The 17,327-nt window shown below is 44.1% G+C and overlaps 1 protein-coding gene across 1 annotated transcript in view; it reads left to right on the top strand.

Annotated features, from left to right (window-relative positions):
• The window catches only part of LOC141984065 (plasminogen-like), a 62,256-nt gene extending 45,155 nt beyond the window's left edge, over positions 1–17,101 (top strand). Inside the window, exons 14-19 of the mRNA XM_074947002.1 lie at positions 1,969–2,089; positions 4,883–4,957; positions 9,018–9,158; positions 12,255–12,361; positions 13,812–13,957; positions 16,647–17,101. Coding sequence (XP_074803103.1) covers positions 1,969–2,089; positions 4,883–4,957; positions 9,018–9,158; positions 12,255–12,361; positions 13,812–13,957; positions 16,647–16,808 — 752 coding nt within the window. The 3' untranslated portion in view covers positions 16,809–17,101. The remainder of the gene's footprint in view (positions 1–1,968; positions 2,090–4,882; positions 4,958–9,017; positions 9,159–12,254; positions 12,362–13,811; positions 13,958–16,646) is intronic.
• The last annotated feature ends 226 nt before the right edge of the window (positions 17,102–17,327 follow it).

Below are 17,327 nucleotides of genomic sequence, written 5' to 3'. Positions count from 1 at the left end.
GGAGGGGTGCAGTCCGAGACATACAGATAAATCTGCCCTTCCCTGGCAAAATGCCCTTCATGCTAGCTGGGGAGTGAATCTGGCCCTAAATATTTAAGAGCAAAGCCCCTTAATTTGTTTACTTAAAAGGAAAGGCATTTGGGGGTCAATAAAGGGAAAGTGTTGAGGGGTGCATGTTTTACTCCAAGCTTTTTATTGAATTTAAAGAGCAAGGCTCATATTCTAGCTTCTGGGACACATGAACAGGAGCTGCATGCATGTGTCTGACAAAACTCAGGCAGCGGGTGGGCTGTGACTGCTGCTTGCCACACTGATCATAATCATCTCACTCTAACCTTGTGCTCTCCACCCCCACGTTTGTTGTATCTACTGGTTGTCTTTTGTCTTACAGTTACATTGTAAGCTATTTGGGGTAGGGGCTGGCATTTTGTTATGTATGTACAGTGCCTAGCATAATGAGGTAGTGGCCGGTAGGCCATACTGCAATACAAATAAATAACCACAACAACAGTGACCTGAAATGAGACTATCCCCACTACATGCTTTCTAAAGATTTTATTTATTTATGTTGCAACGGTTAATCATTCATATCCAAAACACTGTGTGCAAATCAAAACCCTAGGACCCACTGAATGAAATAGGAGGTCTGAGTGCATATGGAAGTCAAGATGTAGCTCCAACTTTTTAGCTCTCTGGAAAAGGATTTTGAAAGTTCGGAAAAACATGAGCACTCTGGTTTGCCTGTAATGGCAAATATTACATGGACCACAAACATTTTTCCCAGAACAACTTATTTGAAACAGTAACTAATAAAAGGTGGTTTTGAGAGATCTCGCCCTAAAAGTAGCCAGACTAGCTGAAACCTTTAAAAAATTTAAATAAAGTATATGCAAATATGTGCTTACACTGTGCCTAATGTGCACACAAAAGGGCTTGAAAATATCGCCTATGGCCAGGAGCTGGATTGCCTGTCAGTTAATTAATTAATTATGTGTTGTTGTACTATGGGAGCATCTAGAAGCCACGGCCCACTGTGTTAAGCACTGTACAAGCATAAAACAAAGAGACAATCCCTGCCCCAAGAAATTATATAATTTCTCCACTCTGTATTTTTGTAAGATGGACACATGATGCTTGTTCTTTGGTGAGTATCCCTGACCAAACCCCAGAACAGAGCAGGTAAGCAGAGTAAGGGATTCTGCAAGATACACACACCACAACTGTAAACCAACCCCACTGGCTTTATTGTGGTGGGTCACTGTTGGGGTATACAAACTCCACACTAGAGAAGAAGGGGTTAAGGAGCTGCTCTGGGCCCAGGCGGCCTCACCCCACCCCACCTGCAAAGGCTGGTGGAGGTGGTTAAAGAGAGCAGCTGAGTGGCAGGCAGACAGTGGAAGTAAACTGCACTCCCAATGAGCTACTGTGGCCTGACCATTCCTGCAAAGAAAGGTCTGGTGAAACTGTGAAGGTCAGAATCCTTATTTTTATTTTCAGTTCTTTACTTTAACCTTCATTTACCATTGCTCCAGATTAGTTTAAATGCAGTCAGAAGATATGGCTTGTAGGGTTGCTGTACTCGGTCAGAGATGTAAGGGTACTTACTGAGGCAATTTGGGGAATGTGTTTTCTTTTTTTTCTTTTGTTCTTTTCCCCTTACTGTAATTTTAGCCCCATTTTGTTTCTGACTCGCTGATATCCAAATGGTACATCTGTAAACTCTTTGCCATGTAAATCAATGTGTTGTCATCTTGAAAGCAATATTTTGGTCACAGACATTATTAACTGTTCCAGATAAGAATAACCTAACAAAGTTTATGCAGTTTTTGCTGTGTAATTGCTTCATAAAGAGTGACAAACCAGAGAAGGTGTAAAGATAACCTTCCTCTCCCCATTTATTTAAATATATTGTGGATGGTATGACAGCTGCTTAAAAATTCTTCAGGTTGACTTCATTTCATTCTTTAGCTCCTCCCGAATATGAGTGTGGAAAAGCCAAGACCGCTCCAAAGCTGTGCCCTACAAGGATTGTGGGCGGGTGTGTTTCAAATCCACACTCTTGGCCCTGGCAAATCAGTCTCAGGACAAGGTATAACTATTCCACATTGCATTACAACTTAGAAAGCACCTCACTACATGGGGCACCTCAGCAACAACTTTACAGAAAGGACTTCACTCTTCATGTTTCTGTATGTGGAGCTGACGCCTTCTGGAGAGTAGTCTTGATCTCTCCCTAAAAATGCCCCCAAACTGAAATGCCTCTAAAATAAATCTTTTCAACAAAATATATTGCACAACATTTTTTCCTCTTGACAAGATTGTCCCAAGCTAGTAAATGTAATGTAGTTAACTAGAACCCCTCCCATTTTTGTCCTAAACATTTACATAGGGCCGATTTGAACCACTCGTCCAAAATGTGCTTTAATTTTACTGACATAGGAAACAAATAATTCCCATTGAACGCAACGGGAGTTATTTGTATCCTGCCATGGGGATTTAGACCCGGGATGGAGCCAGCAATTTAAAATTTGTACAGATGGTTTTCTGTCCTCCCTGCTTATATGGGATCCAGTCCAGTTTCCACTGGAGCCAGTGTCAATACTTCCATTGACTTTGATCAGAGTTGTATCAAAGCCATAATCTCCAGGACCTAACATTTTCAGTGTCATATTGGTTGTGGTTAGTTATAGAGATCTAGCAGTGCTAAGAAAAGGCCTGATGAAAATGCCCACAAAAATCTGCTGGTCACCATAAAAAATAATGTCCTCAAGACAATGAAAATTGTATACCTTGGCGTCAGTGATATATGCCTACCTACTCACAGCTATGCAGCGTTGCAAGCTTTTGAAATTTGTCCAGTAGGACAACGCAAAGCAAATGGTTAAGATTAGGGCTGTCAATTAATCGCGGTTAACTCACGCGATTAACTCAAAAAAGTTAATTGTGATTAAAAAAATTGATCACGACTAATCGCACTGTTAAACAATAGAATACCAATTGAAATTTATTAAATATTTTCAGGTGTTCTTCTACATTTTTAAATATATTGATTTCTATTACAACACAGAATACAAAGTGTATAGTGCTCACTTTATATTATTTTTATTACAAATATTTGCACTGTAAAAATGATAAAAGAAATAGTATTTTTCAATTCACCTCATACAAGTACTGTAGTGCAATCTCTTTATCATGAAAGTGCAACTTACAAATGTAAATTTTTTTTCTTCCATAACTGCTGTCAAAAACAAAACAATGTAAAACTTTAGAGCCTACAAGTCCACTCAGTCCTACTTCTTGTTCAGCCAATCGCTAAGACAAACAAGTCTGTTTCCATTTACAGGAGATACTGCTTCCTGCTTCTTATTTACAATGTCACCTGAAAGTGAGAACAGGCATTCGCATGGCACTTTTATAGCTGGCGTTGAAAGGTATTTACGTGCTAGATATGCTAAACATTTGTATGCCCCGTTATGCTTCAGCCACCATTCCAGAGGACATGCTTCCATAGGGATGATGCTCGTTAAAAAATAATGCGCTAATTACATTTGTGACTGAACTCCTTGAGGGAGAATTGTATTTCTCCTGCTCTGTTTTACCCACATTCTGCATATATTTCATGTTATAGCAGTCTCGGATGATGACCCAGCACGTTTGTTTTAAGAACACTTTCACAACAGATTTGACAAAACGCAAAGAAGATGCCAATGTGAGATTTCTAAAAATAGCTGCAGCACTTGACCCAAGGTTTAAGAATCAGAAATGCGGTCCAAAATCTGAGAGGGACAAGGTGTGGAACATGTTTGCAGAAGTCTTAAAAGGGCAAAACTCAGATGCGGAAACTACAGAACCTGAACCACCAAAAAAGAAAATCAACCTTCTGCTGGTGGCATCTGACTCAGATGATGAAACTAAACATGCATCAGTCCACTCTGCTTTGGATCATTATCGAGCAGAACCCATTATCAGTTTGGACACATGTCCTATGGAATGGTGGTTGAAGATGAAGAGACATATGAATCTTTAGCGCATCTGGCATGTAAATATCTTGCAATGCCTGCTACAACAGTGCCATGAGAACGCCTGTTCTCACTTTCAGGTGACATTGTAAACAAGAAGCAGGCAGCATTATCTCCTGCAAATTGTAACCAAGTTTGTTTTTCTGAGTGATTGTCTGAAGCAGGACTGAGTGGACTTGTAGGCTCTAAAGTTTTACATTGTTTTATTTTTCAATGCAGTTATTTTGTGTACATAATTCTACATTTGTAAGTTCAACTTTCATGATAGAGAGATTTCACTACAATACTTGTATGACATGAATTGAAAAATACTATTTCTTTTGTTTTTTACAGTGCAAATATTTGTAATAAAAATAAATATAAAGTAAGCAATATACACTTTGTATTCTGTGTTGTAACTGAAATCAATATATTTGAAAATGTAGAAAATATCCAAAAATATTTAAATAAATGGTATTCCATTATTGTTTAACAACACGATTAATCATGCAATCAATCTTTTTAATCACATGGTTAATAGCGATGAATTTTTTTAATCGCTTGACAGCCCTAGTTAAGATATGTCATAATATTGATAATACTTCTGAACACAGAACCCTCCTGTTGAAATTGGGACAATCTTTCAAAATTCAAGATAGGTGTCAACTATCTTTTCTCATGTTTTGAGCCAACCAAACCTCAGCCCTTGATGAAAATCAGTATTTTCTTTCTCATGATCTGTAGGATAAAATCTGGGAATCCTAAAAGCTCCTGAATAAGTGAAGTTGATAGTTTACTAGTAGTCCTCACTGTGCATTGCTGTGATAGTGGAGAATTAACTTCACATTCTCAAACTAATCTCATGCCTTTCCTCTCTATTCCAGTTTCAACATGCACTTTTGTGGTGGCACTCTGATAGCCCCACAGTGGGTTCTTACCGCCAAACACTGCTTAGACAGGTAAGTGTCTATTGTAGCCTGCTGCAGATATTTCCTACAACTGGAGCGGCATATCAAAGAGGGAAAAAAGTGTGCTTGGCAAAGTGTTTCTTTGATCTGTCTGAACCAGAAGCTGGTTTTTGCCAGAAGCTGGGAATGAGCGACAGGAGATGGATCACTTGATGATTACCTGTTCTGTTCATTCCCTCTGGGGCACCTGGCATTGGCCACTGTCGGAAGACAGGATACGGGCTAGATGGACCTTTGGTCTGATCAATAGGGCCATTCTTATGTTCTTATACTCTTAACCAGTCAATGCTTCACCTACATGATGGCTCTTAGAGTGGTTAACTGCTCTGTTACTTCTCATCCCCAAGCTCAGTTCATTCAAGTTAGAGCAGAGAGAAAGAGATAGGGTAACAGTGAGGATCCTTACTGAATAATGAACCTGTTCATATCTGTAAGGGCAGCACAGTCAGGCCCTGATTTTGTGCTTGTGTAATAAGCAAGAGAGATGCTCAGATATCTCAAGAGAGCAACTTACCATCTTGAGGAGTCACCCAGCTATGTGAAGCTGACACACTGATGGCTGAAAAGAAAGCTTCATGTCATAATAAATGTTAGTGGGATGCTTGGCGAGACCTTAATAAGCAAAACTCTGCATCCAAAACAGAGTATCTAGTCATCTGACTTCATGGTTGCTGTAGCTATAAGAATTACAGCATTTGCAGTTTTATTGTTGTATTCAAACTGTGACGTAGATCAGTGCTACTCAAAGTGGTGGTCCGCGGACCGGTGCGGGTCCGGCTAGCCATCAGCTGCCGATCTGCGTGCACATTGGAAGAAGAAAATGCCGGTCCCCCACATCAGATAGCTTGAGAAGCACTGACGTAGATGACATTTATAGATGTAAAATTCCAGCTGAGACCAGAACATGCTTTGTTTTTCAGATTCTGATACAAAGAGATGGCCAAAAATATGATTACATAGACCCATAGACTTAAAGACCAGAAGGGTGATCATCTAATCTAACCTCCTGCACATTACAGGCCACAGAACCTCACCCACCTTCTCCTGTAATAGACCCCTAACCTCTGGCTGAGTTACTGAAATCCTCAAATCATGTTTTAAAGACTTCAAGTTACAGAGAATCCCCCATTTACTCAAGTTTAAACCAGCAAATGGCCTGTGCCCCATGATACAGAGGAAGGCGAAACCCCCCTCCAGAGTCTCTGTCAATCTGACTTGTGGGAAAATTCCTTCCCAACCCCAAATATAGCGATCAGTTGAACCCTGAGCATGCCAGCAAAACCCACTGGCCAAACTCCTGGGAAAGCATTCTCAATAATAACTCAGAGCCCTCCCCATCTAGTGCCCCAGCTCTGGCCATTGGGGATTTTTGCTAATAGCAGTCACAGATGGGCCACATGCCATTGTAGGCAGTCTCATCATACATCCCCTCCATAAACTTTTCAAGCTGAGCCTTGAAGCCGGTTAGGTTTTGCGCCCCCATTGCTTACCTTGGAAGGCTGTTCCAGACCTTCATTCCTCTGATGCTTAGAAGCCTTCTGATTTCAAACCTACACTTGTTGATGGCCACTTTATATCCATTTGTTCTTGTGTCAACACTAGCCCTTAACTTAAATAATTCCTCCCCCTCCCTGGTGTTTGTCCCTCTAATGTATTGATAGAGAGCAATCATATCTCCTGCAGCCTTTGTTTGGTTAGGCTAAGCAAGCCATACTCCTTGAGTCTCCTTTTGTAAGGAAGGGTTTCCATTCCTCTGATCATCCTAGTAGCCCTTCTCTTCAGTGTTCCAGTTTGAATTCATCTTTCTTAACCATGGGAGACCAGAACTGAACACAGTATTACAGATGGAGTCCCACCAGTGTATTGTATAATGTCAATAGCACTTCCCTATCTTTACTGGAAATACCTCGCCTGATGCGCCCTAGGATTGCATTAGCCTTTTCACAGTCACATCACATTGGCAGCTCATAGTCATCCTGTAACTGACAAATAAACCCAGGTCTTTCTCCTCCTCCGTCGCTTCCAACTGATAAGTCCCCAGCTTATAGCAAAAATTCTTGTTGTTAGTCCCTAAATGCATGACCTTGCACTTTGCACTGTTAAATTTAATCCCATTTATATTACTCCAGTTTATAAGATCCCCCAGATCTTCTTGTATGATATTCCGGTCCTCCTCTGTATTAGCAGTACCTCTCAACTTTGTGTCATGTGCAAATTTTATTAGCACATCCCCACTTTTTGTGCCAAGGTAATGGATGAAAATGTTAAATATGGTTGGTCCCAAGACTGATCCCTGAGGAACTCCACTAGTACCCTCCCTCCAGCCTGACAGTTCACCTTTCAGTATGACCCGTTGTAGTCTCCCAGCTCTTCAACTACCTTTTGCCAGCTCCTCAACTACCTTTCAGTTCTCATATTAATCTCCATCTTCCCCAGTTTAACTAATACTTTCCCATGTGGAAGTGTATCAAATGCCTTACTGAAATCCAGGTAGATTAGATCTAGGGCTTTTCCTTTGTTTAAAAAAATCAGTTATCTTCTCAAAGAATGAGATCTACCTTTTGTAAAACCATGTTATACTTTATCCCAATTACCCTTTACCTCTATGTCCTTAACTATTTTCTCTTTCAAAATTTGTTCCAAGACCTTGCATACAATTGAGGTCAAACCAACAAGCCTGTGGTTTCCTGGATCACTTTTTTCCCTTTCTTAAAAATAGGAAGTATGTTAGCAACTCTCCAGTCATAGAGTGTGGCCCCTGAGTTCACAGATACATTAAAAATCCTTGCTGTTGGGCTTGCAATTTCATGTGGCAGTTCCTTTAATATTCTGGGATGTGGAGCGTGGCAAATTTTCTACTAGCTAGAGAACTATACCTACTACTAGCTTTACCTCAATATGAAAGATTTAATGGGAATAACAGTGAAAAAAACCCTGATGAGAAGCCTACCCCCTCCAACTCCCACCATGCTAGCTTCAGCTAAAAGGAAGGATGCTGTCATTAATACCAGGGTGCTATCTCCTGAACTTACTGAAGGAGTCTATCCTTCATATCAGTGCCTGGTAGGTCAATGCCTGATAAAAGTGATGCTCCCTTGTTTATGTAGGCTCTTGAACACCACACTCATCACTGTAGTAATCTGTGCACCTATCCACCCCTCCCATGCCTACCTTCCTCTGCTTGCTAATAGAGCAAAAGACATCTTCCCAGAGTTTAGGGGGGGAGGGATAGCTCAGTGGTTTGAGCATTGGCCTGCTAAACCCAGGGTTGTGGGTTCAATCCTTGAGGGGGCCATTTAGGGATCTGGGGCAAAAATTGGGGATTGGTCCTGCTTTGAGCAGGGGGTTGGACTAGATGACCTCCTGAGGTCCCTTCCAACCCCGATATTCTATGATTCCTCCTCCCTCTACCCCCATCCCCTTCCAGGCACCTCAGTCTAACCACGGCACCATTCTGCCCTCCCCCACTTTTCTGGGTGCTGCAAAGCCAGATGGGATCTCCACCACTCTATCTATCCCCCGACCAGCTGCTGCTGCATGGGGTGGGTTTGTGTCAACACTCTTCTACCCTTTTCCCAGTCTTTTGGTTGCTGGGGCAGAGGGGGAGAGCATATGTCTACACCTTGTTTCAGGTCTTCCTCCCCAGTAAATAGCTCCACTGCCTGCCTCTGTTGCTGCTTGTATCTTGGTCAAACATTGTAATTGACACTGTACCTCCTATGCACCTTCCTTCATAGGATTTTGAGTAGCAGCTGTGACATTGATCACATTTCCACTGTTGCTACTTGGGAAAGCAGCAGCAGAGCCACTGGAGCAGTATATCTGCAGATTCAGGAAGAAAACATGACATCACTTTATAGACTGTGGATTTCTTCATAACTAGAAGAGCTAAACATTAAAAAAAAACCTAATGTTTAGATTTTTGCAAAAATCATCAGTATGTCCCAGCTCCCTATCAACTACGGTTCTTCAGGACTTGCTCCCCACTCAGCAGGGGTGCAAGCCCTGATTATCTGTATAGAACCTCACCATGTGCAATCACCTCTTCCAGGTCACCCAGGCCATCTGCATATAGGATCTTCCTTGGACTACACACTGAAAAGGCGGAGGAGTCGTCTGTGCAAATCCGAGAGATTGAGAAAATAGTCAAGGAACCTGGTAGGGCAGACATTGCCTTGCTGAAGATGCGCAGGTATCGTTTCAGCCAAAGCTTTCCCCCTAAAGCCCTTTAGGCTGAAGTCATGAGTGTCCTTGTCAGGATTTAGATCTGACAAATATGTGGTGTGGAAGTGACTAGTTAATGGACAGTGGGCAGCTACCCATACCAAAAAGTGTATAAAGTCATTTCTAAGCATTTATTACAGGCTTCAAAAATGTGTTTACATCTATGCAGAATACATGTTAATGACAGAGAAGATTATTGAAAATACTACAGAACAGACCAGTTTCCATCATAGAAATGTTGGACCGGAAGAGACCTGGAGACATCATGTAGTCCAGCCTCCTGCGCTGAGGCAGGACCAAGTAAACCTAGACCATCCTGACAGGTGTTTGTCTAATGTGTTCTTAAAAATCTCCAAAGATGGGATTTCCACAGCATCCCTTGGAAGCCCATCCCAGAGCTTAACTACCATTGTAGTTAGAAAGTTTTTCTTAATATCTTACCTAAATCGCCCTTGCTGCAGATTAAGCCCATTACACTTCTTGTCCTATCTTCCATGAACATGGAGAACAATTGATCACTGTCCTCTTTATAACAGCCTTTAACATATTTGAAGACTGATATAGGTCCCCCATCAAGCTTCTTTTCTCAAGATGAAACATAGTTAAATTACATGGTTTGACTAAAGAGATTTTAAAGAAATATGGCAGGCAGAATTTTCCAGGTTGCATTCCTGTATTAAATAAATCAAAATTACACTTACATGTCAAACACATTCCAAAAGGATCCCAAGAAGTTTAATAATGTTTTTAACAGGGAGTGCCTAATAGAGATTTTCTTAGAATTTCTAAAATCAGGAGTCAAAATTTGGAGAGAACTCGGCAGTATGTCTGATCTTGAAATATCTCTGTTCCATTTTCAACCTATGCAAGCCACAATTTGAAGTCTAAGCAGGGCACCTGAGTTAGTCAGAAGAGTTTCATATGGATCCTAAAGCAATCCTATTTAGTAACTTCTGTGAGTTGCCGGAAGAAAGCCTCGTCCACCTCATCCCCCTGGTCCGGTGGTCTATAGCAGACTCCCACCACGACATCACCCTTGTTGCTCACACTTCTAAACTTAATCCAGAGACACTCAGGTTTTTCTGCAGTTTCATACTTGAGCTCTGAGCAGTCATACTGCTCCCTTACCTACAGTGCAACTCCCCCACCTTTTCTGCCCTGCCTGTCCTTCCTGAACAGTTTATATCCATCCCTGACAGTACTCCAGTCATGTGAGTTATCCCACCAAGTCTCTGTTATTCCAATCACATCATAATTCCTTGACTGTGCCAGGACTTCCAGTTCTCCCTGCTTGTTTCCCAGGCTTCTTGTATTTGTGTATAGGCACTTGAGATAACTCGCTGATCGTCCCTCTTTCTCAGTATGAGGCAGGAGCCCTGCCCTCTTGTGCGCTCCTGCTCATGCTTCCTCCCAGTATCCCACTTCCCCACTTACCTCAGGGCTTTGGTCTCCTTCCCCCGGTGAACCTAGTTTAAAGCCCTCCTCACTAGGTTAGCCAGCCTGCTTGCGAAGATGCTCTTCCCTCTCTTCGTTAGGTGGAGCCCGTCTCTGCCTAGCACTCCTCCTTCTTGGAACACCATCCCATGGTCAAAGAATCCAAAGCCTTCTCTCCGACACCACCTGTGTAGCCATTTGTTGACTTCCACGATTTGATGGTGTCTACCCAGGCCTTTTCCTTCCACGGGAAGGATGGACGAGAAGACCACTTGCGCCTCAAACTCCTTTATCCTTCTTCCCAGAGCCAAGTAGTCTGCAGGGGATTGGTCCTGCTTTGAGCAGGGGGTTGGACTAGATGACCTCCTGACGTCCCTTCCAACCCTGATATTCTATGATTCTATGATTTAAACCCGGCTCTTTGTCAATGTATAGAAAATGACCTGACTCCTGCCAGATTTTGCGGATCCTGAAAAAGAAATGAATTTCTTGTTTTCTGCTGCAGAAGATATTCTCTCCAAGATGAAAGAGACGGGTGTTATGCCCATGTTACACAGGTGTAAATGATTGCACAAGGTGCAAGGAAAGAATCAGATCCCCAGGCATCCAGCACCTGAGTCTTAGTTGAATCCCAAGCAGTCCAGTTGCATTGCTAGCAGATGGGCAGTTAAGACTCAAGATGGTTATGTCTAGGCATGTAAAGATAGACCCTGCTCTGTCATCTAAGCATGTGGAGGGCCCCCTGCCAACAGAACCAGTGTGGTTCTGTTGCACAGTTTTGGGAAGGGGGGGGACAAATTTGGGGGGATTGTAAAAGAGGGTGCCTTCCTGACTCCCGACAGGCTGGAATTCTGCTAAGTGGCAGCACCACTGAGGAGGGGTGGGTGGAAGTGGAACAGCAATAGGGGTATGGCTGGAGCATCTTCTGCCTTGTGGCTCCTATCATCATCTCCCATCTTGAGGAGGAGATGAGATAGGGCTGCAGTAACGGCCATGGTGTCTCCACAGCTTCTCCTTGGTCTGGGTGGGAGGATTTCTTCCTCTGGTGGAACTACCCAGTGCCCAGCCCATCTGAGTATTTAATGATGGGCTGAGCATTTGGGCCCCAGTACAATAATAGTCAGGCATCTCTTGTGGTACACTGAAAATGACTGTGTATATTTGCATTTGCCTGAAGCCCTGACCAGGGTCCTGCTTAGACATCCAAGCAGGCACCTCTGAAATCCGACCTGTCACGCTGTGGCTTGGCAAATTCTCTGATTTATTTTAATTTTATTTCTTCCCCTCCAGAAGGATCTGCCAAGTCTCTCCAGCTGCTCGTCACTTCTCCCCTTGCCCGTACATGCACCACACTGTGGGAGGGTCCTAAGAAGAAAGCTGTTTTGGGCCTGAGAGAACACCTCACTTTAAAAAAAAAAGTTCTACCTCAAGACTTGCAGGGCTATACATAGGTGCTGAGCACCAACAGCTCTTCTTGACTTCATTTGGGGATTGGTGCTCAGCACCTCTGAAAATCAACCCCGTTGTGCACCAAGTCTCCCTCCAGAGCCTCAGAATGTAACTGGTGTCAGGGACAAACAAGCTAAAGCTATGCCTCTGTGGATTTGGTTTTCATTTTGTTTTGTTTCAGTCCTGCAGTAATCAACAATGAAGTGATCCCAGCTTGTTTGCCTTCAGAAAACGTGATGTTAGGAAACAGAGCAGAGTGCTATGTGACTGGCTGGGGAGAAACAGAAGGTGAGGCACATTCAGTGCAGTTGAAAGATCAGTGCAAACCCCAAATGTATGCACCCTCTGTGCTCGAAAAAACAAATCAATATACATCAGTATTTACCATATAGCAAATATCATTGAGCAATGTCATTCTTTCCACCTCCCTCTCTCTATGAGTTTGATTCTCATCATTCAGGAATGCGCCACTGAAATCAATGGAGTTACACCTTTATAAAAGCAGTATAAAGCGAGAGGAGAATCAGCCCTAACAATGTCAACCCATTCCCTCTTTATCCTCCTGTCTGTTGCCCCAGCTTGGGTTTCTGCACAATCAGCAGGGATATTTTTCTAGCCTTGCCTCTGCTCTAAACTGCATGATGTTGACTTAGTTTATTCTCTTGAATGACTTTCTCACAAAGACTCCAATCCGTACTCAGAAGGAGACTTCTTGTCCTCATTTTCAAAATCTGCCACATTGCCCTGCCTGACTAGAACGTTGTCTCCTATTCCAACCCCTTTATCCCCTCAGTTACACCAGTGATGCCATTCCCTCATCCTGTGTCTGTCCTGTCTGCTTAGGCCGCGAGCTGTTTGGGGACTGTCAGCTACTTTGTGTGTTTACATTGCCTAGCACACTGGGGCCTATTCTTGGTTGGTCCTTAGCTAGTACACACGGTTCATAATAATGATAATACCCCATTTGATTCCTGCTCCCATCTGTGCACATTTTTCCATCTTGGCCCCTACATAAGAAATGTCCTTCACATACCTGTTTGCCAGGCCACTACTCTCACTTTAAGACCCTCCTCTTAAAAACCCATCTTCTTCAAGATGAGAGGCGTGTCTGTACTCAGCATTCCCAGTCTCCACAATGGTTGGGACCTATGTCTTTATGATGTTTCAAGCAAACTGTCTGTCAGATTCCTGCTCTCAACTGTGGGTTTCTTTGGCCTCAGGGGATTCTGTGGCATCTTGCAGGTGGGTAGTTGCATATTTGAAATGTCATATCCCATCACCACACTGGCTTCCAGATGTTTTGAACTTTGCAGCTTTTCCCACCCTGAGGTTTAACATTCTTGAGTTAGATTTAAAATAAATCCAAGCTAATTCCTTCATCTTTTTTGCTGAATCAGCCATGCTGCTATCCTAATGAGAGCCTATCAATACTAAGCCCTTGTCTGCTGCTTTTTATTTATTTATTTCAAAGCACTTTACAAAGGAAAATAATCAGTATTATCTCCATTTTATAGATGGGGAAAATGAGGCTCAGAGAAGTTAAGTGATTTGGACAAAGACTCCCATTGACTTCAACGGGCTTTGGATCAGGCCCACAGTGAGTCAGTGGCAGAGCCAGGAACAGAAGCCAGGTTTCCTGATTCCCAGGCCAACACCCTATCCATTGGACCATACTGCCTCTGCTATGGAGTTAATTTATCTGTGTAATTTATACTTGTTTTGTTGTTTACTCACAAAGGTACTGGTGGAGAAGGTAAACTTAAAGAAACTGGCTTCCCTGTGATTGAGAATAAAGTGTGCAATCGCCCTGAATTTCTGAATGGAAGAGTTAAAAACACTGAGCTCTGTGCTGGGAATATTGATGGTGGTACTGACAGCTGCCAGGTAAGAAAAGAATGCGGACATCAAAACTGGCTTTAAGCATAAGCAGGAAAAATGACACTTGGGGCTCTGTACTTTAGGAGCACAGTATTAGCCTCAGCAACTCATGGCTCAATACCCTCTTGAAGTGAAGAGCTGAAAATACATACAGAAGCTAGTTCTCCCTCACTCCTTCTTCCATTGGTACAACCAGAGCTGGAGATAATTCATACCCCCTCATCTCAAGCAGTGAGTGGGTGTGAAAATCTACAGTTGACCCTGTGTGAACGATACTCCATGTTGGATTCCTTAGACCCTTTCTTTGTTAGGGGAAGGCATGTTCGTGATGAATGTTCATAAGTGTAGAAAAGTTTTTTTTTTTTTTTTTTTTAGTCCAAAGGATTAGGACTGAAGTGTTTCCAGTTTTCTGATTTCCTTGACTATGTGAAAGGACTTTAGAAATGCTCCTTAATCTAACTGACTAAGGGGATCAAGCTGGGAGCTTTCCGCATTGAAAAGCTGGGACTCCTTGACAAAAGAAGAGTGAAAGTAAATATGAACCTGCCTGAGCAGGCCTTCTGCACCAGCAGTGTTAATGGTATTCCCTGAGTGTGCAGAAATCTCCATGATGTGCCTGTCACCCAATGGGCATAGGTGCTTGAATCAGGGTTCTGATATTTACAGGTAGTAAATTTCTGACCAGGTGGGACATAGGGTGTGAAGAAGCTACTGTAGGTCTAGAATTTGGACAGGAGCTCAGATCTCTTCTCTTGCTCCCTAGCTTTCCAGTGCTGCCTCCTGTTTTTCCAGTCAGCTGGTTTTTTTTAAAACCCTTTGATCCCCCCCCCACTCACTCAGAGGAGATGCTCTTTTTGCCGGCTGCGTTAGTGAGAGGTTCCTTTCTCTTCCCTGACCAGCTTATTTACTACGCTCACTGCCCTCTGTTTCTCCCCCAGCTCCCACTTGGTGTGTGGTCTCACTGGGTAGGATGAATTGGGAGTAAGAAGGCAGAGAGTCAGCTCTCCCACAGGCATGGGTAGCAGCAGTAATAGTTCCACCCCGCTTGAAGAGCCAAGACTTCAGCGGGAGAGGAGTAGGAGAACTGATGGGATGTTCTGAAGGAAGGAAGTGGGGGTGGGAGAGAGCGGAACTCAAGGGAGGAAGAACAGGGTTAACTGTGCAGTCAAATGCCCCTTGACATCATTCTCTGATTCTACAAATATGTTTCATGCCTGGCTGTCTCTAGTACTGTGGATAAGATGCAGCTTTACAAAAAAACAATATTGCCAATTCAGATATTTCGGGGGGGGAGGGGGGTTGAATTCCAGGCCCTGCCCACACCCCGCAGGGACCCTGTTCTGGTGCCTGCTCATTCCTCTCCCTGGCAGCGACCCCAGGTCTCCCTCGGCTGGGGAGTCTCCCCCAGTGGAGCAAGTAGGGCGGCATGGTCCAGTACGCTGTACCAGTAAGCTATTTATAGCCAGTAGGCTGTACTGGAAAGACATAGGAAGAGCAGAATGAGGGGCGGCCCTACACTGGCAGATCCTCCAGAACAGCTGTACCGCCCCCAGCCCTTCCATGCAGCTGTGTGCCTGCATCTCCTGTCTGGGGTCTGTACAGCGGCCCCCCCGGAGGACAGCCGCACCGGAGGAGTTACCGGTGTGGGGCCGCGCCACGTTCTGCTCCTTTCGCTGCTGTGGTTCCCAGGAGATCCCTGCGGTTCAGGACTCTCCCAGGAACCGCAGCGGCGAAAGGAGCAGAACCCCACGCTGACAGCTCCTCCGGTGCGGCTCTACTGCCCTTAGGCTCATGCCCCCAGCCCTGTCCTCCAGCGAGGCTGCTATGCAGACCTCGGGCAGGACTCAGGAGATGCAGCTGCGTGGAAGGGCTGGGGGCAGGGCTCGGGGTGGTACAGCTGTGCCAGAGGAGCTTCTGGTGTGGGGCCGCTGGGCAGCCCCACATTCTGCTTCTTTCACTGCTGCGGTTCCGGAGATCCCCATGGTTGAGAAGTCTCCAGCACAGCAGGAGGAGGACAGAGCCCCCCCCACCTCAGGTAATGTGGGATGGATCATGGGGAGGAGGGGGGAGAGCATGGGGCCCGGGCTAGGGGCAGCGTAGGGTCATTTGAGGAGTCACATGGGAGGTCATGTGGGGAGGTCACATGCCCCCCACACACTTTAGCTGGTGCAGCGTACCAATAAGAAATGAATTCTACTTGTACCACTCGTCTCCCCTCTCTTACATGAGCTGGTGCCGCCAGGAGTCGAGTTCTCAGTGGACTCCTCTGCACTCCACTGTACAGGAACAGACTCCCTATGCACCAGATGGAGGGGTGGCTGGGCCAAATTTCAGTGGCATTGCACCCACTCAACTGGAGCGATGCAACAGCCATGATTTACTATAAGACTGCTGCTTAAAAGTGTCAAGGTAATGGTCTTCACGGCATATGGAACTTTGACCAAAAACCTTGGGGCTAGAGAGGGGACATTCACGCACACACACCAGTTCCCTTAATTGGCACCACTACAAAAAAAGTCAACCAACACGCAGGCAGGGAAAGCATAGCTCCTCCCTGGTCCCAGTTGAGGTGTTTTCTTATGACCACATACTTGGCCTGTGAAGATATTTCCACTTCTGTGCCTCCGACCTGCATGTTACTGTTTGCATAGTGTGCTTTCAATAAGGTAGCAACCCTCTTTCTTCTTCTTTGTAGGGTGACAGTGGAGGACCCCTAATATGTGTTGAGCAAGAAAAATTCTTCGTTCATGGCGTCACCTCTTGGGGTCTGGGCTGTGCTGAGCCCATGAAGCCTGGTGTTTATGCCCGAGTTTCTAGGTTTGTTAGTTGGATTGAGAGGGTAATGAGTACCAGCTGAGTCCTGGGGATTCACTGACCCCTCCTGGAAGGCAACGCACAAAGCAGAGATGTGGGATTCCAAATACAGTGTTGAAATCAAAATTATTTACAAGAATCTGAAATAAATATTGTCATCTATTGTAAGTTACTGTAAATTAACAGTCATTGCCAAGAAACCAAACTGACTGTTAGCCTCCTTTGGTGTGTTTTATATTCTTGAACACACGTTTGTGAGGTACTTGTTGAAAAATATCCTATTCTCTCTTTTCCATAACTGGACCCAAATACTTTAATCCTTGATATAGTACCAGAGCAATAAAATAGAAGGGAAAGTAAAAACTTTGCGAACTATTTGTTTTTTGTGCTCTCAGGTTATTAATAGAACTACCCTATCATCAGTAGTTACCGCAGTTCAAATTTACTTTTCCTAGTCTCTAACAGGACACTAATTGCACCCAACTGAGTGGTGTAAAGCAGTGGTCCTCTATCTATGGATCTTGGACTGCACATGGTTCTTCAGGGCGACAGCAAGTGGCTC

Source organism: Natator depressus, chromosome 3 (assembly GCF_965152275.1).
Source record: "Natator depressus isolate rNatDep1 chromosome 3, rNatDep2.hap1, whole genome shotgun sequence".
Classification (NCBI taxonomy): Eukaryota; Metazoa; Chordata; order Testudines; family Cheloniidae; genus Natator; species Natator depressus.
This window is presented reverse-complemented; position numbering and strand designations above follow the sequence as displayed.